The 19,580-nt window shown below is 42.3% G+C and overlaps 1 protein-coding gene across 1 annotated transcript in view; it reads left to right on the plus strand.

Annotated features, from left to right (window-relative positions):
- The window catches only part of FSTL5 (follistatin like 5), a 422,510-nt gene that overhangs the window by 366,298 nt on the left and 36,632 nt on the right, over nt 1-19,580 (plus strand). Inside the window, exon 11 of the mRNA XM_063135450.1 lies at nt 8,244-8,393. Coding sequence (XP_062991520.1) covers nt 8,244-8,393 — 150 coding nt within the window. The remainder of the gene's footprint in view (nt 1-8,243; nt 8,394-19,580) is intronic.

Genomic DNA, 19,580 nt, shown 5'->3' on the forward strand with positions numbered 1-19,580 from the left:
ACCAGGGGTAGGCAAGATGGTGTCCATGGGCACCAATGTGTCCCCAGGCGCCATTCTTGCTGCTAGGGTTTTACAATATCAGCCAACATCCATCCCAATTGCGCAAGCCTCAGCAACTGCCTGCCCTTTCTTTCCCTCTGTGCTAATGGCAGCAACCACCCACCATTTTCCACCCACTAGACGGAAGGGGAAAATATGCAATTTCCCCAGCCCTGGGGTAATTGCATATTTATTTTATTATTGCATTTGTATCTTGCCTTTTTTCCTCCAAGGAACCCAAGGCAGCATACATAATCCTTCTCTCCACTTTATCCTCACAACAACAACCTTGTAAGGTAGGCTGGGCTGAGAGTCTGTGACTGGCCCAAAGTCACCCAGTGGGTTTCCATGGCTGAGTGGGGACTAGAACCTGGATCTCCTGATTCCCAGTCCGACACTCTAGTCACTACACCACACTGGCTCTCCGTTAATGGCAGCTGCCATTAATGCTGTGGACAGAAAGGACAAAGGGCGCAGGTCAGGGCAGCATGGTTCCACCCTGACCCGCACCCTTGGCTTTGTGACAAAAATCTGCCGGGTGCATCTGCCTGGGCCCATAACGGTCAGACATGGGGGCATGCACTGCCCCAAGCAGATTTTCACCTCAACGCTAGCTGGGATTGCTGCGAAATAGGTTTTTGTTGGTAAAACTGTGGGTTCAAAGAGGTTGTTCAGGGCATTGGGGCTCAGACTCCACCTCTGCCTTGTATTCAGGCTTTGGAGCAGGTTAAGTGTCCTTTCCCATTCCTCCCATGGCAGCCATTTCTTGGTTTTGCTCAGGACAGTTTCTCAAAGTGCCAAAAGTTTCCATGACACAAAATGCTTGCCTATCCCTGTGGTTTGTTAACAAGCTGGGAGGATAGCAACAAGGGAGAGAGCCTTTTCGATGGTGGCCCCCCGACTGTGGAATGATCTCCCTGATGAGGCTCGCTTGGTACCAACACTGTTATCTTTCAGGCACCAGGTCAAGACTTTTCTCTTCTCCCAGGCATTTAACAGCATTTAACAACGCTAAGTTTGTCTTTGAACGGACCCCAGCACTGTTGTTTTTAAATGGATGTTGTTGTTTTTATACTGTTGTTCTTCTGTTTTTGATGGCTTTAATTTTGTATACTTTATTAATGTTTACTGCTTTTAACTTTTGTAAAAGAGAGCTTCGGCTATGGGGCAGTATATAAATGTAATAAATAAATAAATAAATAAATAAATAAACAAACAATCAAACAAACAAACAAACAAACTGTGGTTCGAACAAATAATAGTTTCAGCTGGCCAGAGTTCTTCCACATTTAGAGATTAAGGAACATTTGTCTGTTTAAAAACAAAAGTGAATGCTTCCAATCTCCTCATCACTATACAAGTGAAGGAGAGAGGAGGAGAGAGCATGCAAGTCTAAGGTTTGTGGGGATCATTACTGTAGCACAAAAATGTGGTTTAGCATGAAATGTGAGTGGTCCTTTGATATCTGATGTAGGAGTCATACACTGTCTTCATTTGTCTTAAGCTAAGCATAGCTTTAAATTCACTTCTGTTTATGCACAGACATTCACTCAATCCTATACATGTTGACTCAGAAGTCCTACTGGGTTTATTGGGACTTATTCCCAGGTAATTGTTTAAGGCTGCAATTCCATATTTACTTACCTGGGAGTAAGCCCCATTAATAGGATTTACTTCTGGGATGCTAAAATTCCTGCTTACAGAAGCTATTTTATCTGATTTGAATAGATTTTGCAATGTTATGCTGCTCACAAACATAATCCAATCATGTAAGATGTTATTGAAGCTAATTTATAACATATAGATTGGCTCTAAGAAACAATCTTGATACTGTCTTCAGAAAGTTTGGATAAAGACACAAGACATCCTATCCCGCTGAATTTGGCAAATGAATTTCCTCTGTAAATTTCCTCCCATCTCAGGCCTTAGCTAGACTTACCTTTTGTTCCAGGACAGAGGAGGGGAGATCTCGCATTGGGATTAACGCGAGATCTCTCCCCCGTTTATATGTAAGGCGTGACAACCTCAGGAAGAGAGGCGTCACGTCCACCATGTTTTATTTTTAAAGTGACGGCAGTGCACGAACTCATGTGCTGAAGGTTAGTGGTTTTTAAAATTTAATTTGGTTTCCCCATTCCCCCCACCCTAACCCCGATGGGAGCAGTGCTCCTGAGGAGCGCTGTGCCCCGTGTGCGGCTCCAGGCGCAAGCCACGGAAATGGGCCACATGTTCCGCGGTCTCGGGCTCAGCCTGGGACCACGGAAAAAGCAGGCCTGAAGGGGAGAGCTCTATCCTGGGGCTAGGGAGGGAGGGATGATCTCTCTCTGATTCCAGGATCCCCTGTGCATCATGTGGACGCACAGAGATGATCCCGGGCTTCGCCCTGGGATATAGCCTGGTCTAGCTAAGGCCTCAGACAACTGTTTGAAAACTCTAAATATTTTGCTCTGCTACATCTGTAGATTTGAATTACACTGGAACACGTTCTGCTTAAAGAAGTGTCAAAAAGGAATGAAATAAATTAACATTTTTATTGGATATTATCAGATGTTCCTCTTATAAAGAAAGTAAATTGGAAAAGGTTATCAATCACTTTTTAATTAAGGAGAGAATCTGTACCTATATTTAAGAGAAAATTGGTTTATCCCATTATCTGACCGCTGGAACCTTTAATGGAACCTCATATTGAGGCTATGATAAAAAGGAAAAGGAAAAAGAACACGCTAAGCTTAACTGACTCAGATTTTATTGTAATTCTTAAACAGAAAATTCTCATTCTACATTCCATTCCCATCTATATTTCTCATGTCAGTTAAAGTCAGATTAATGGGTCAGGTAACTAAAAAATGAGTGAGGAGAAAATCTTTTGCAAGAAATGGAAGTCAGTATCTTTTGCAAGTCAATGGAAGTCAACTAAGATGACGACAGTATTTAGCAGCAGATATACTTCATTAAAACATGATGTGCAAAACACACACATACGTGTCTGAAAATATATTTTGGTTTAGCACAAGGTTTATGCAAATAATTAAATGTCGGCTTAAATGCACACCATTCCATTTAGAAGTATTTGCCATAGTGAAGCATGTGTCTTCAGTGACTAATGGTTGAGTTTAGTAGTGGGTGATCACATCCAACTCCCTATTTATTTATAGCTTTCTAAGAGAAGGCTACAAATAAACTGAAGGCAGTTTGCAGATGGATGAGGGCAAACAAGCTGAAACTTAATCCAGATACGATGGGTTGGGAAGCCTGTTCACCTGGATGGAGGGTTCCACCTGGTGGGCCTGATGGGCAGGCATGCCCCATGAAAGATGAACATCACAGCTTGTAGATTTTCCTGCTCCTGGATATCACGCCGCCTGTAGAGGCTCAGGTGGCATTGGTGAGTAGGGCTGCCTTTTATCATTTTAGGATGATTCACCAGCTGCAACACTATCTATAGAAAGCAGAGTTTGCAGATGCCCTGGTTACATCCAGGCTAGACTATTATTGAAGTGAATTGGCCCTCCTAGCTTGCCATACCAGGAAGTGCCTGAATCAGTTCTTTGACATGATGCTTTTAGTTTCCTGTTCAGCCTTGTCTAATGGGACTACTTTGAAAGATTGCATAGAAGCTTCAGCTGTTTCAGAATGCTGCTGCTTGGATGCTTATGGGGCCAGGAAGCCTTGACATATAACACATGTTGTATCAGTTACATTGGCTGCCATCTTGTTTTCAGCCCCAATTTAAAGTACTTCTGGCGTACAGCCATTTAAACCTGAAGGCCTTGCAATTGGCCTCAGAGGCCCTGCTCATAGGCTGGCCAGTGGCCACAAAAGTCTGTTAGACTAGTGCTCAATAGAGACAGGATCTTTTCTGTGGTGGCCTCATCTTTGTGAAATGCCCTCCCAAGGGAGGGAGGTATGGACTTAAATGGAACTTGAAGACCTTCTTATTTTAAGCTGCTTTTAATCAATTTATGTATTTATTTATTGCATTTCTATACCACCCAATAGCCGAAGCTCTCAATGTGTATGTGTTCTGTACAGCTTTAAACTGATGCTATTTAAATGGATGGATAGATAGATAGATAGATAGATAATGTTTGGATTGAGGCTTTTTTAGCCATACAATGAATTTTGTTTTATTTTGATATGAGACACATTGGGCCATATTTCTGTGAAAGACAGCATACCAACTCTGAATAAAATAGCCATCCATTATTTCTGAGCTTTTGAGAGAAAGCTCAGGGGGAAAGTGAAGGAATAGGAGAAGTGTCCATCTTCATCCCATCACCCTCAAACCTTCTAAAGCAAATAAATATATAAAATAAAATATCTTACTATTAAGAAGGGAAAGGGAGCTTGTTAGAGGGAGGTGAGGCCTACTTCCAGGCCTTATTTATAACTGGAAATAAAGTCCCTGAGAATACACCAACGCATAATTTCCTGCCAGGAGGTATGGGGTCTGTAGTTTCCTCTGTCTCTTGAGATGAATTTGCCACTCTAACTAGCTGTCATTTGCCTCAGTGATTATCAGCGCTGATCTACATCTAGCTGTTGTTTCAGGTATGCACCATAGGAATGTAGACAGCTGCCACATACCAGGTCAGACGGTTGGCCTATCTAGCCCAGTATTGTCTACTCAGAGTGGTGGCAGTTCTCCAAGCTCTGCTGAAGAGGACTTTCACCTTAACCTCTGATGCCTGATCCTTTTTACCGGAGATTCCAGGGATTGAACCAGAGCCCTTCTGAATACAAAGCATGTCTTCTACCAAAGCATGGCCCCTCTCACACAAGAAACTGCCCAAAGTACAATTTCCTGTTCAGTACATACCATAAGGACGATTCAACAAGCATCACATAGATCATAATTAAACTGTGGAATTCACTTCCTGAAGATGAAGTGATGGCCACCATTTTGGATGGGTTTAAAAGGGGCTTAGACAAATTCATAGAAGATAAGGCTACCTGCAGTATCGATTCGAGTTGAAATTTTATTGCTTTTGTCCAATGGCATTTGAATAACATAGATACACAGAATGAGAGAAAGAAGTAAAAAAACACTAAAGTTAAACGTAACGCATATAACAAATAATATACAAAATTTTAAAATACATCCGTATCAGGGGCAGTATGCCTATGTATGTTTGTATGTGGGTTCCCATGGGCATCTGGTTGGCCACTATGTGAACAGAATGCTGGACTAAATAGACTCTTGGTCTGATCCAGCCTGACTCTTCTTATCTGTTGGTAAAATATATCAATATTTATTACATTTTTATACCGCCAAATAGCCGAAGCTCTCTGGGTGGTTCACAAAAATTAAAACCATAATAAAACAACCAACAGGTTAAAACACAAATACAAAATACAGTATAAAAAAGCACAACCAGGATAAATTCCCACCATAACTTCACAGCTTCGCTACAAACGGTATTTGGTCTATTCCAAACCCATCGGTCATTCAATTGTATTCAATATCAATAGGAATGTGTGCTTTAATTCATTGTTGACCATTGCTTTATTTGTTAATGGTCAATCCAAAGGAATTATGTATTATCTCAAAGAGCTATAATGTTGAGTGATTTCTAGCACGCACCTTTTCCCTTGATATTTTAGGAAATTTGGAGCAACAAGTAATGACTGTTAGCCTTCTTTATAAGCAAACATATTCTAAGCGGGCCTAAGAAATTGATTTCTAATTCATTATGACATGTGGAGTTTCAGAGTATGCCTCCTCTTTGTACCAAAGCAAACACATCAAATGTGGATGCCACAGAGTGGTAGAATAAGCCAGGTCTTCCCACTCTTAAGAGAATGCTTTCTAGTATTTAATCTTTCAATGCTTGTCATAGGTACTGTTTTCTCTCTCTCTCTCTCTCTCTCTCTCTCTCTCTCTCTCTCTCTCTCTCTCTCTCTCTCTTCCATTTCAAAGACCCCTCTGTGAATGGAAACAAAGATATTTGCTCAAGAGTGCATCAGTGCCTGCTGCTTATTCCTCACTTGAAGTCATCATCCTCTGACACTCCATAAGTATTGCTACAGCAACCTGCTATGATGTGTCAAATAGAATATATTAGGTCAGGAATAAGCATCAGATGTAGAATAAAATCTTGTTTTGATGAGCTGTCCCTAGTAATAAGATGAAGAAAAGAGGAAGAGAAATCTTGGCATATGTGACATATTTCAGAGCCGAGCTATTTTCAAATCTAGAGTTTAAAGATTTTTCAAGCCTGCTTTGAACTGTTCGGATATTTGGCACATAATTAATACCATGCCTTCATACATGGTAGCTGTGGCATTACCCACATTTCTATTCCCTTAGGTATAGAATCTGGGTGAGTATGTCTGGATGAGTATGTCTAGAGAGTACGGAATGTTGGACTGAGTGGGTGTGGCTGGTGATGCTGTGGAAAGGGGGAGGAGTCTATATATGGGGGAGCTGAGTGGTTCTGGTTGTTTGGTTGGTGGTTGGGTTTTGGAGGGTAGATGTGTTTAGCTGTTTGTGTTCTTGTCAGGAGTTGTGTGAGGAGTGAGTGGAAATAAGATCCTAGGGACTAAGGATTGTTATTATTGGAATTGTTATTACTAGAATTATGTAAACAACAATAAACATTTTATTTTGCTACTTCAAAACCACATGTCAGTTTGGCTGTGTCTCCTGCTCTATTGGTTCATAAATAAACACATTACGTTAAACCTTCAGCCCGCTATATTCACAGAAGAGCCTTGTCCAAATCTCCTTACTTTTTCCCTCTGCTATAAAGGAAAGGTTATAGGTTTCTTTTTACCCCTTCCTCAGGTATTTAAATGGTGGTGCTTAGCCTGAGGGAGGTGGTGGCATTGCAGTAGCCTTTGTTTTAGCATTGTTATAGCAATATCATGCTTGTTAACTATCAAAAGATATTACAGTCCATTATATGACCTGGAAGATAATATCCCTGTATTCATACGAGAAACATGGACAAGTGGTAAATGGTTTGGTTTTTGTATTTGAATAGCAACTAGAAAAAATCAGTATCAGCTAAAACACGCATTGAGGTTAAAAAAAAATCTCTTCTGCTGTCCATTCTCACCGTAACAAGAGTCATGAATAATACGTGAATTATTAAAAATGTTCCCAGTTTCACTTGTGCAAATGTCACATACATGACTATGCATTTTAGAATCTCTATATATTCCATCATGATCTTAAAGTTGATTTAAAGCAATACTGGGATGAACTCAGATTTAGTCATGCTCAAGTAGATCCATTGACAGCAATGGGACTTAATCATTATTAACTTCAGTCCTATTGATTTCAAAAGGTTTGCCCCAACCGTAACTGGATCTTGGGATGTGTGAATTCACTCACTGAAGTTCTCTGAATTTCATCTCAAAGCTTGTTCCAACTTGAGTCCATATGAGATGATTACAAGCTTTCTTTTGCATGAAAATCCAGATGTATTTTCATATTTTTTCAAATGTATGCATCAGTTGTGCATCTGAGTCCATGTTCAGTCTGGAAAGTACAAACTGAGAAAATCCTGATCAAAACCAAACTGAAATGACTTTTTCAAACATTCCTAACTGGATCCAACCCATTATAACTAATAACTCTTTACATGTCACAAATGCTGAGAAGTAGAACATCACAAGTGTAAAACTATTTCTGTCTATGAAGTGGAAGGACTGTAGAAAATGCTTTGCATGCAATACAATATCAAAATGGGACGCTCCTTTGGATCAGCCTCCTGCTTTATATCAGCATCTTGTCTGGCAGCAGTTCCCCAGGGTCCAGGTAGAGCATCTTTTCCATCACATGTTTCCGTAATCTGTTTTTGTTTTTTTACTGGAGATTCCAGGCACTGACTTGATGGCTGAATACACATCTGTGTATATATGACATCATGTCATACCTTAGGAATTTTACATCTGGTGCCTTGTCCGTTCTGCTATAAAGGCATATAATTTGGGCAACATTAGAAGAATAACTTTCAGAGAAAAAGTGGGTTTTGGAGGGAGGGAGGGAACCACAATGCATTGGATGAAACTGAATTCACTATTTGAAGCTGACACAGTTATTTCCTGAAGTAGCTCAAATTTTTCCATTTCTTCTGGCACAAGTGCACTCATTTGCTTTGTATCTGAGTCATGCAGAACCATGGCACAGCTATGAAAATCCTTCAGAATGATTGCTTTCTGAAGTGATTTGTGCATTTTTCTTCTTTAAATTCCAGGATGAAGTTTGCCCGAAAGCTGAAGGGGATGAAGTCCAGCGGTGTGTCTGGGCGTCTGCTGCTAACGTAAAAGACAAGTTCATCTACGTAACTCAACCCACCTTAGACAGAGTACTGATTGTGGATGTACAGTCACAAAAGGTTGTGCAGGTGAGTGTTCTTACTCGGCTAAATTTCTTCTTCCTCTCTTTTACTGTTTTGTGAAATGATGGATAAAGAACAATTGCTTAGTCGTTCCCTTAAGTTGTCTCAGCTGAAGAAGCATATTTTCTTACAAAGCACTAACTGATTTCAAAATGCCTAGAAATAATTGCCGTGGGATATTGTACCAGCCATGGTACATCTGGGGTTTAAAGGGGAAACGGTGAAGTCCCTCAGTGGCTTTTGTCAAAGACAGTGGCCTGATTCAGACAACACGCTAAACCACGCTGCTTAACCACAAAGTGCTCAATGCATTCCGTTAGCCATTTTGTGGTTAAGCAGCCTGGTTTACCATGTTGTCTGAATAGGGCCAGTAAGAATTTGCAACCCCATCTTTATGAGCTGAGTGTTGGGAGAGGAACACAGGAGCCCTGAGCAGGTGTTCAGCCTGCTCATATGAGGGCTAAAAGTGGAAAAAGGAAATAGGGGTGCATGTAAGACCCACCCCCAACTTCTCCAATCCCTCGGTCTCTGTATTTCCCATATTGAGAAGGTAGGTAAGGAGGGTTTCTAGTCATGCCCCTTGAATGTGAGTAGAAGCCTCCAAGCAGTTGAGAAGAGTAGTGCACCTAGGACATTTTAGACCATGGGTGTAATGGTCTCACAGAGGGCCCCTTTTGACGGCCATGTGAATTACTTCTCCTTCCATCCTCCAACCACCATTCCACATTTTAAAATGGCTTGTACATTCCTGATACATTAGAACAACAGCAAAACTATTTGCCAAGCCTGATGAAAAGACGATAATAAGCGTAGTATGCACAGTTTGGCAATTTAAAATTACTCAAATCACAGCAACACCCTGACTGCAAAAATAAAATAGAATTTGCTTCACCTGCTGCTCTCTGGATGGTCATGGGAGGGAGGGGGAGGGGAGGGGCTGGATGGAAAGCACGAGCCACTATCAAGATTTTATAGTAAAACCAAAACCAAAATGTCGCACTTTGCTTTGGCCCTTAAGTTCATAGTGTTGTTCCAGATAAAGTATATAAGTGCCTGTATTTTTTTAAAAAAATATCTTGCATGTATATGACTGAATGTATGTGCTTGCACATGCAACATGATATATACAGACATACACTTACATATCATAGCAAACTAGTCTAGGCCTTTTCAACTGTTGGTTATGAAGATCAGTTTAGAGTTTTGGAGGCTTTTTACCTGTGAAAGAGGTCAGCCAAGCACAGACATTCAGACAAGAAATTTCACCATTCCCTGGGGAGCCAAATCATGTCCGCCCTATACTTCAGAACACAAAGAATGACCTTAGAATTCATTTAGAGAACAAGAAATTTGCACTTTCTAACATATAAATGTAACTTTTCTTCAAGCAGCTGTTCTTCGACTTCATGAATAGGCATTATACAGTTGCTAAAAATTCTTCTGTCATCTTCATAAAAAGAAATGAAATTTGAAACTGATGCAAAGTGTCAGGCACTGCTGCTATTAAAATTTTAATCCTTGCCAATATTCCCAATGCTCTAAAACCTCTTTATAATATCACAGACACTAACGCATAGAAAATGCTTGTACACTAATATAAATGGGATTTTAATAAGCTTCAATATGACAAGTTAAAATTAAACTAACTTGCATTTCCTATAAAGAAATCCAAGAACCTAGCAGTCATTGTATTCAATAAAATACTCACACACAAAAAGGTTCTGTACACTTTTGAAGCATTGAAATATACTTTTGGATGGATTAGACGGTTGCCTAGTTCAGCTACATTTATTAGAACGTAACATCATCCTTAATAACTGACATTCTTTTATTTGTCAAGTTTGTACCCAGTTAAATCCAGAGAATCATTTACATTTGTGATGCTCACCCCACATTTGAGACGAGCACAGTATATGACTTTCAGTGACATCTCTAAAATTACGTCTCTTTGCACTTTGTACTGACAGTGCTCACAGCCCTTACACTATCTAGCCCTACCATTAGACCTAGGCCATGGCTAGACGAGGGCTTATCCCGAGGGTGGCCCCGGGATCATCCCTGTGCGTCCACATGACACACAGGGCATCCAGTGAGCAGGAATGGATGATCCTTCCCTTGCCCCGGGATATCGCCCTACCCGTTTTTCCCACCATCTCAGGATGATACGGAACATGTGGCCCACTGTTGCTGGTATGTCCTGGCTCCTCGCGAGTAACTACGAGGAGCCAGGACCCGGGCATGGAGCTCCTCAGGAGCTCTGTGCCCATCGGGGGTGGGGTGGGGGGAGCGGGAGGGCTGTTTTTTTCTCTGATTCAAAAAAATGGCAGGCGCGATGTCCTCTTCTCCCTGGGATGTCATGCGCCATGTGTAGATGAGGACAAGGATCTCGCAATCATTAAATCGCAAGATCATTGCCCTCCACCTTCCTCGTCTAGCCATGCCCCTCGTGAGGCAGATGGCACTAACTCTCCCCTCTACATTCCTTCTGAGCAATTTGACACCCCCCCCCCGTTCACAACTGTTGGAAGACACAACTGTGGGTGTGCCTCCTGTCCTGTCCTTTGTTCCCTAAGCTAAACTGTGACCCTCACGTATAGCGGAGAACACTGTCCCACAACTACTTTTGAAGTAAAACACAACGTTGGTCACTTTATGTGGAATGGAGGTTATCTTGCCCTTTGCCTCAGGCATGAAAATATCTTGAGTCTGCTCCTGTTCCTGCCATGCTAGCACTCAAATTTCCCAGGTGCACAACTACCTTAGATGGAAGTTATAATTCTGATGTTGTAGCAAAGTTTGTTCTCATTTACAGAGACTAGGGATGGTAAAATCTCCTGGTTTTGCCTTATTGTACATTCTGGGTAAAAAATAAATAACTCACAGGTTCTTCCTGTCTCAGATATGAAGAACATTGTGAATTTTGGTAAAGTCTTTCCAAAAACTACCTGGAACAAAATTCCAACCGATCTACACCAGCCAAATGCAATAGGTACAGTTATTCCCAGCATGGCAAGGACAATGTTGTGCCTGTCTGCCAAGTAGCCTGTCAGAAAAGAGAGGTGGCAACCCTAATTAGGCACTTATATAATTGTGTGCTATCTCCAGTATTTGAGACAGTAAGCCTGTGTGCACCAGTTGCTGGGGAACGTGGGTGGGAGGGTGCTGTTGCACCATATCCTGCCTTATTGGTCCCTGGCTGATGGCTGGTTGGCCACTGTGTGAACAGAGTGCTGGACTAGATGGACCCTTGGTCTGATCCAGCATCAGGGCACTTTTTATGTTCTTATGAATTCACAGGGATTCATAGAGCATGTCTACACTATGCCTATATCCCGGAGATGTCTCCAGGTCGTCCCTGTGCATCCACATGATGCACAGGGGATCCTGGGGACAAACCGGGACAACCAGGGACTTTCCCTGGGATATCTGGGACTACAAATTTCCCAATATTTCCGTGGCCCTGGGACCATCTTGAATAGAGTGGGCAGTGTGGCTGCTGCTCCCGGATTATCCCTTCTTCTCCATGAGTAGCAGGGTTCTGGAAATGGGCATGGAGTTGCATGGGGGCAGTCTGTGTCCATTGGGGTAGGGGTGAGGAGCAGTTGCAAGGTTTTTTTTATCCTATATGTGCTGGAGGGCAATTGCACTCTGTCGCCATTCCAGGATGTCGTGCTGCTGTCAAGGTGCTGGGGGAGGATTGCAGAAGCAGGTAAGTCTGCGATCCTCCCCCTCCCTCCCCCTACACCCTTAGGTGTAGACATGCACAAAGTCAGACTTCTAAGAGCTAAGTACTCAAAGCCTTGGCCTTGGATGGATGCATCTGTCTGTTCTGGTTTTTCCACATTCCTTTTCTTAAAATCTCAAGTAAGGATGGGTGAAGGAGTGATGTTCAAGATTACCAGGATTCTCTGAACATCATCTGGCAGCCCATCTCTTGCTCAATTCCTATTCACAATTGTGAACCCTGCTTGCTATGCGGGAACAGGAAACTCGGGAAAATCAAGCAGCAGCCAAGCAGGAGATTTCCTAATTTGCACAACTTTCCTCTATAGACTAAAATGGGGCTGATTTATTCTATGGAGGAAATTCGTGAGAATTGAAAAGGGAATTGGGAACAACACAAACTTGGGCAAATCAAGCGGCAATCACATGGGAAATTTGCACAAGTTTCCCCAAATTTGCAGAAATTTCCTAATTTGCACAACTTTCCTCTATATAAAATGGGGCCGATTCATTCTATGGAGGAAATGTGCACAAATCAAAATGGGAATCGGGAACGAGACGAACTTGGGCAAATTGGCAATTGAACTTCGGCAATTGAATGGGAGATTTGCGCAATTTTCCTAATTTGCACAACTTTGCTCCATAGACTAAAGTGGGGCTCTTTCATTCTATGGAGAATATTTCCCCCAATCAAAATGGGAATCAGGAATGAGATGAGTGTGGGCATGAGTTGGACAATTTTCAAATATTTTCAATGGACATATACTTGTGTTTGCATTTGGAGCTTCAAATGGGACAAGCTTGCATGTTTTGTGAGCAAAAATAAAATTCTCATACATTCCTAATCTCAATTTCCTTTCTCCTGAATATGGAGAAATTTGTGAATTGGGGATAAATTCTTCTCAAAACTGAGTTGAAATGAAATTCTCACCCATCCCCACCACTCTTGTTTCCCTGATTCTCACACATCCCTGCAAGCAAGAGAGATCTTGGTTTTAAAACAAGCAAACAAACAAACAAAAAAAGATCCTGGCACATTAAGTTCCTTGTATTTTGTCATCTTAGCTAAAATCCTATAGGAAAAGTGGAAAGCTTATAGGATTTTATTTTTATTCATTTTTTTACCTAAGTGATAAAATGTTTTGTACAGATTTCTATAAAAAGTTGCCAGCCATGGAGGAAATATCAATTTGTCTCTGCCATTTTTCAGTTGAGATTTCAGCACTGAAGTATAACTAATCTGAAGTACTTTGGCAGTTTGAGTGAAAGAGTTGGCTCAGCATTACTTGCAATATTATCGAATAGCCGTGCTCTCGTCGTGTAATAATATGCTACTATGTTCTTTTTGCAAGCCCCAGGACTTCTTTTCTTGGATTTAGATATAAATCTTTAAACATGTGTACCGTGTATATGAGACATTTAGATTCTCAGCCAGTCCAGTTTGATGAAAACTATTTATTTTCGCTTTCCACATCACTGAGACATCTTAACATAGGAAAGTGCAACAAGTCAAATATGCACACGTTATTCAGAAGGTGGACATCTTTCCCTCTCTATTTACTAAAGAAAGAAAAATGCCTGCCTGACTTGGAAAACAATTCTAGACGGAGCCATAAGGATCAGCATCTTGTCAAGTTATACGTGCATGCATGGAAAAATATGTTTTAGAGCACAATCCTATACTTGAGTTACACCAGCTGAGGGACTGTGACAGCCTTCCCCAACCTGGTGCCCACCAGATGTTTTGGATTATAATTCCCAGCCATGTTGATGGGAGTTGAGGCTGGTGGAAAATGAAGACCAAAATATCTGAAGGGCAGCAGATCCTTCACGTCCCGCTTCTCGCTCTTGTCGCAACTTGCAATCTATCAATTATGAGGCTTTTTCCCAGTCTCTAGCCTCCTCCCTTCCTTCTGTCTTTTCGGCTGTCTCCTTGGACTCAGCTGTCTCCTCCTTTAATTCCTCCTTATCTTCAACTCTTGATAATCTTGCTCCATCTACAACTCGGATAGTTCGCCCTTCTCAACCCCAACCGTGGCTCACCTCTTTCCTCCGCTACCTTCGCTCTTGTTCCCGGGCAGCTGAACACCTTTGGCGTAAGTCCAGGGACAGGGCGGACTTTGTCCATTACAAATTTGTACTCTCCTCTTTCTCTTCTGCCATTTCATTGGCCAAACAGCAGTACTACTCAACGCTGATCCAGTCAAATGCTAGGCATCCTCAGCGGCTCTTTGCGTCCTTCAATTCTCTTCTGAAGCCTAATCCGCCATCTCTCCCCGCCTCTCTGTCTGCTAATAACTTTGCCTCTTTTTTCAATGCTAAAATCCAAACTATCCGCTCTGATCTGGCCAGCTCTGCTCCTCTTCCAGTTCCTGTTCCTCATCTGTCAGTTCCTCCTGCAAATTTCTCTGCATTTCCTTCGGTCTCAGCGGATGAACTGTCTACAATACTGCGCTCTTCGAAGCCTTCCACTTGTTCTCGTGATCCGATTCCTTCTCGTGTCTTTATTAATCTTATTCCTGATATCCTCCCTTCCTTGCTTCATATTATTAATCTTTCTCTGTCCTCTGGTTCATTTACTTCTGCTTTTAAACATGCTACAGTCTCTCCCATTCTCAAGAAACCTACTCTTGATAGGCTATCTCTGTCTAACTACCGACCTGTCTCTTTGTTGCCATTTGTTTCAAAGATCCTGGAGCAGGCGGTCTACTCTCGCTGTCTTGACTTTCTTTCTAGTAACTCTGCTTTGGATCCACTTCAATCTGGATTCTGTCCTTTGCATTCCACTGAAACAGCCCTTACTAAGATCACCAATGATCTTCTTACTGCCAAGTCTAAAGGCCATTATTCCGTTCTTATTCTCCTTGATCTAACTGCAGCCTTTGACACGGTTGATCATGATCTTCTCTTAGATTCCCTTCATGACCTTGGATTTTGTGGCTCTGTCTATAACTGGTTTGCCTCCTATCTAGCGGGTCACTCTTTCAGCGTGTTGGCTAATGGCAGCTCGTCTTCCTCCTTTCCCCTTTCAGTAGGGGTTCCGCAAGGCTCGGTGCTTGGCCCGTTGTTGTTTTCCTTATACATGTTGCCCTTGGGCAAGCTTATTCAATCTCATGGCCTCCAATATCATCTGTACGCCGATGATACACAACTATATCTGTCATCTCCGGAACTTTCTCCTGATGTTCACAATCGTATCTCGGCATGTCTTTCAGATATCTCAGCTTGGCTGCTTCATCGTCGTTTGAAACTCAATATGGCAAAGACTGAATTGCTCGTTTTTCCTCCTAAACCTTCTCCTCATCTCTCATTCTCTCTTACTGTCAATGATGTTACGCTTACTCCGGTCAAGGAAGCTCGTAGCCTTGGCTTTATATTTGACTCCTCGCTCTCTTTTATTCCTCATATTGAGGCAGTAGCTAAATCTTGTCGATTTTTCCTGTATAATATTGCCAGGATTCGATCATTTTTGTCTGTCTCTTCTGCCAAGACGCTTGTTCATGCACTGGTTATTTCACGGTTGGACTACTGCAACCTTCTTCTCTCTGGCCTTCCTTCTTCTCACATCAGTCCGTTGGTTTCTGTTCACCACTCTGCCGCAAAGATCATCTTCTTGGCCCGCCGCTCTGACCATGTCACTCCGCTTCTGAAATCTCTTCATTGGCTTCCAATTCACTTCAGAATCCAATATAAACTTCTCCTGTTAACCTTCAAAGCTTTTCACTGTCTAGCTCCTTCCTATCTCTCCTCTCTCATCTCACACTATTGCCCTGCTCGTGCTCTTCGCTCCTCTGATGCCATGTTTCTCGCCTGCCCAAGGGCCTCTACTTCCCTTGCTCGGCTCCGTCCATTTTCTTCTGCTGCCCCTTACGCCTGGAACGCTCTTCCAGAACATTTGAGAACTACAAGTTCAATCGCAGCTTTTAAACCTCAACTAAAAACTTTTCTTTTTCCTAAAGCTTTTAAAACTTGATGTTGTGCGGACTCTATACTGTTAGTTTTACCCTACCCTGTGCCTGCTTACCCTACCCTGTGCCTGTTTGCATTCTCTTCCCCTCCTTATTGTTTTACTATGATTTTATTAGATTGTAAGCCTATGCGGCAGAGTCTTGCTATTTACTGTTTTACTCTGTACAGCACCATGTACATTGATGGTGCTATATAAATAAATAATAATAATAATAATAATAATAATAATAATAATAAGATCCTGGAAGGCTGTGCTACAGGATTTGTTGGAAACTCCACTGCATTGGTGGGATCCCCCCCTTAAGATTTATTAGTACCCCTACTTTTAATAGCTCTCAAAACTATATGCAGTAAAAACAAAAAAATATTTTAATTTCATTTAAATTAAAATGGAAGCAGTTGCCACCAAACACACTTTAGAAATGCTGGCAGTAGAGCTGCATTACCGGTGAAGATATGGCTTCAGCAAAGATATGGCAAAAATAAGGCTAAAACTGAGTTGTGGGTGTCACAAGGATAATCACACTACAACTACATCCTATAACCCATGGCTACACTTCTCCGCCACCAGAATGGAAGCAGTTGCTACCTCCAGAGCTGGCACAAAGAATTTCCCTCCTGTTGACTCCAAAAGGAAAGATGCTGTTGATGATCCTGTCCATGTCATGATGCTGGAGTAGGGATGGGGCAAGAGTGCGCCCCAGGTTCGAAGCCTAGAAAACTGTAATGTCAGGTTCTTACATGGAGTTGTGGAGCAGAGTCCAAGACAATCGAGGCTCCCGTATGGCAAACAAACAATGTTTATTTCTCCATAGCATGAACAGTGTCCAAACAAGCAGCAGCACACTCTGGATACAAGGACTAACTAACACCCAAACCTTGATTAGTTAAACAGAGTTCAGCTGTGCTGAGACACACATTGTCTTAAAAGAACATTACACCACATCTTCCTTTCATAACAAAAACATATAAATATAAAAAAGCAATATAAACTTATAAACTGTATATTACAAATTATTACAAAAGATTAAAAACAAGTACTGCAGTGGGGCCAGAGGTCACCAGTACTTAGCCTACCCTTGAGAATGGTCTTTACCATCATCTAGGGTGACCATATGAAAAGGAGGACAGGGTTCCTGTATCTTTAACAGTTGCATAGAAAAGGGAATTTCAGCAGGTGTCATTTGTATATATGGGGAACTTGGTGAAATTTCCTCTTCATCACAACAGTTAAAGGTGCAGGTGTGTTGCCCTCTGTTAAATCTGGTCACTCTAGTATAGCTCCTGCACCTTTAACTGTTGTGATGAAGAGGGAATTTCACCAGGTTCTCCATATGTACAAATGACACCTGCTGAAATTCCCTTTTCTATGCAACTGTTAAAGATACAGGAGCCCTGTCCTCCTTTTCATATGGTCACCCTACATCATCCTTTGTCAGGGAACATATCTTTCTGGTACAAATACAGGTCTGCCACGAGATGTTACACATACGGGACACCTTTCTTCCGCTGGCGGTGCACATGTCTCACAGGATGTAATATTGTCCTCTTTGGCATCTTCTATATCTGTCATAGAGGAATCAAAAGGCTCACTAAGTTGAGCACCCTGTTCTGTGTGAGCAGGTTCACTCTGCTCTAAATCTGTATGACCGCAGCTTTCAGATGCCCGTCTTTGAAACCTTAAGTGGTGCCTATTACGCCGATACACACATCCGTCTAGAGTCCCTACTTGATACGAACAAGGCTCTTCGCATTTTGTTGTAACAACAGCTGGGAGCCATCCTTCATTTGACTCCACAAAACCTCTCAGCTCAGCCCCCGAAGCTGGAGTTTGTGGCTGCCCATATGGCCCATCTCGCCCCTCCTGACTTCCCACAGACTTTGGTGCATTTCTGGAATCACACCCTTTCCTCTCACTGTGTTAATGGTGGCCACCATTAACACAGGAGGGGGAAATGCACAATTTCAGCCAGCCCTGCGCCCAGTCACAGTAACTCTGCACAGGACTCACAGGAAGCATATAAACCCCACACAGCTAAACTCCAATTCAGAGGATAGGTTGCTCTATCTCTCCGGCCTCATGCCATGCACACAGGGAGCTCCCAAGAGTGACCTCTGCTGACAACTGTGGAGAAAGGGCATTTTGAGCACAAAGGGAGCACTTTGCACAAAGCCTGGCTACACAATGCACAGGGGAAATGTGTAATGTGTTTTTTATCTAGGAACAAATGTGCATCCATTTGTGCATCTCCAGAACCGTACTGGCCATCTCCTTTTCAATGAATGATGCTAGTGGGAAGTGGGAAGAATGCCCCCGTGTGAATTTGAAGCAGTAACTTCCTAAGCATCTTTGTATCTATTTTTCAGGCTGCATGACAGAGGCCTTAGCTAGACCTAAGGTTTATCCAGGGATCATCCTGGGGTCATCCCTGTTCATCTAAATGACACACAGGGGATCCCGGGAGTAAGCAGGGACGACCCCAGGACAATCCCGGGATAATCCTTAGGTCTTGCTAAGGCCAAAGTTGCTTTTTGTATTGCTGCTCCTGGCTGTGTGTCTTCCTTCCACTGGGGGTTGAGGGAGGTAAAATGTTTTCCCCATCACTGGATTTGGAACAGTAACTTCCTGTGTACATTTGCTTTAAGAAAATGTGTCATGGGTTGCCTTGGCTGTGCCAGTGGTTGGTGCCTTAGTTCTCTGCATTTCTCGCAAGTTGAAAAATGGACACAACTCTGGGTTGGCCTGCAAAGGTGGCGACTTAATGGACGCACTGTGGGTTGGCCTGCTAGTGTGGGCTCCCTCTGTGCCCAGTAGGATATGAATGCCATTGCCAGCACAGTCCTTGTCTGGTGGACTGTGGTGTTGCTTCCAGAATACGGGGGTCATGTCTGCCATTTTACTGATATTTTTGCATTTTCCTTGTGTGTTTTCTCGGTCGCTTCCTGCGCTGAGTCAATATTGGATATGGTGATTGTTCTGCCCAGGAACAGACCGAGTACAATATGGGTACATAGAGTCACCCTGGCCATGTCACATTTTAAGCAGTCTAACTGGCCCCGTTCAGACAACATGCTAAACCATGCTGCTTAACCACAAAATGGTTAATGGAGTGCATTCCGTTAACCATTTTGTGATTAAGCAGCATGGTTTAGCGTGTTGTCTGAACAGGGGCACTGTCTTTTAAAAGGCATAACTTGGTTCAACTTGGGCAAACATAGCCATCTTGTTTTCTCTTATAGAAGAATAAATTAACCAGATTGGGCTAAATGTAAACAACTTCCTAGTTATTTATTTTTATTTAAAACATTCTTTGGCCACCTTTCAGGGCAGAAGCCCTCCCAAGGAAGCTCACAACAATAAAGTGAAATAAAGAGTTAAAATATTAAAAGTGATAAAACATAAGCCCAATAAAAACAATCATAAAAGCCAGCGATAAAACCGCCAGCAGCAACGATGCTAATAACAGCAGCAACAGCAGTCATATCACTTACAGCCTTACA

Source organism: Elgaria multicarinata, chromosome 10 (genome assembly GCF_023053635.1).
Source record: "Elgaria multicarinata webbii isolate HBS135686 ecotype San Diego chromosome 10, rElgMul1.1.pri, whole genome shotgun sequence".
Classification (NCBI taxonomy): Eukaryota; Metazoa; Chordata; class Lepidosauria; order Squamata; family Anguidae; genus Elgaria; species Elgaria multicarinata.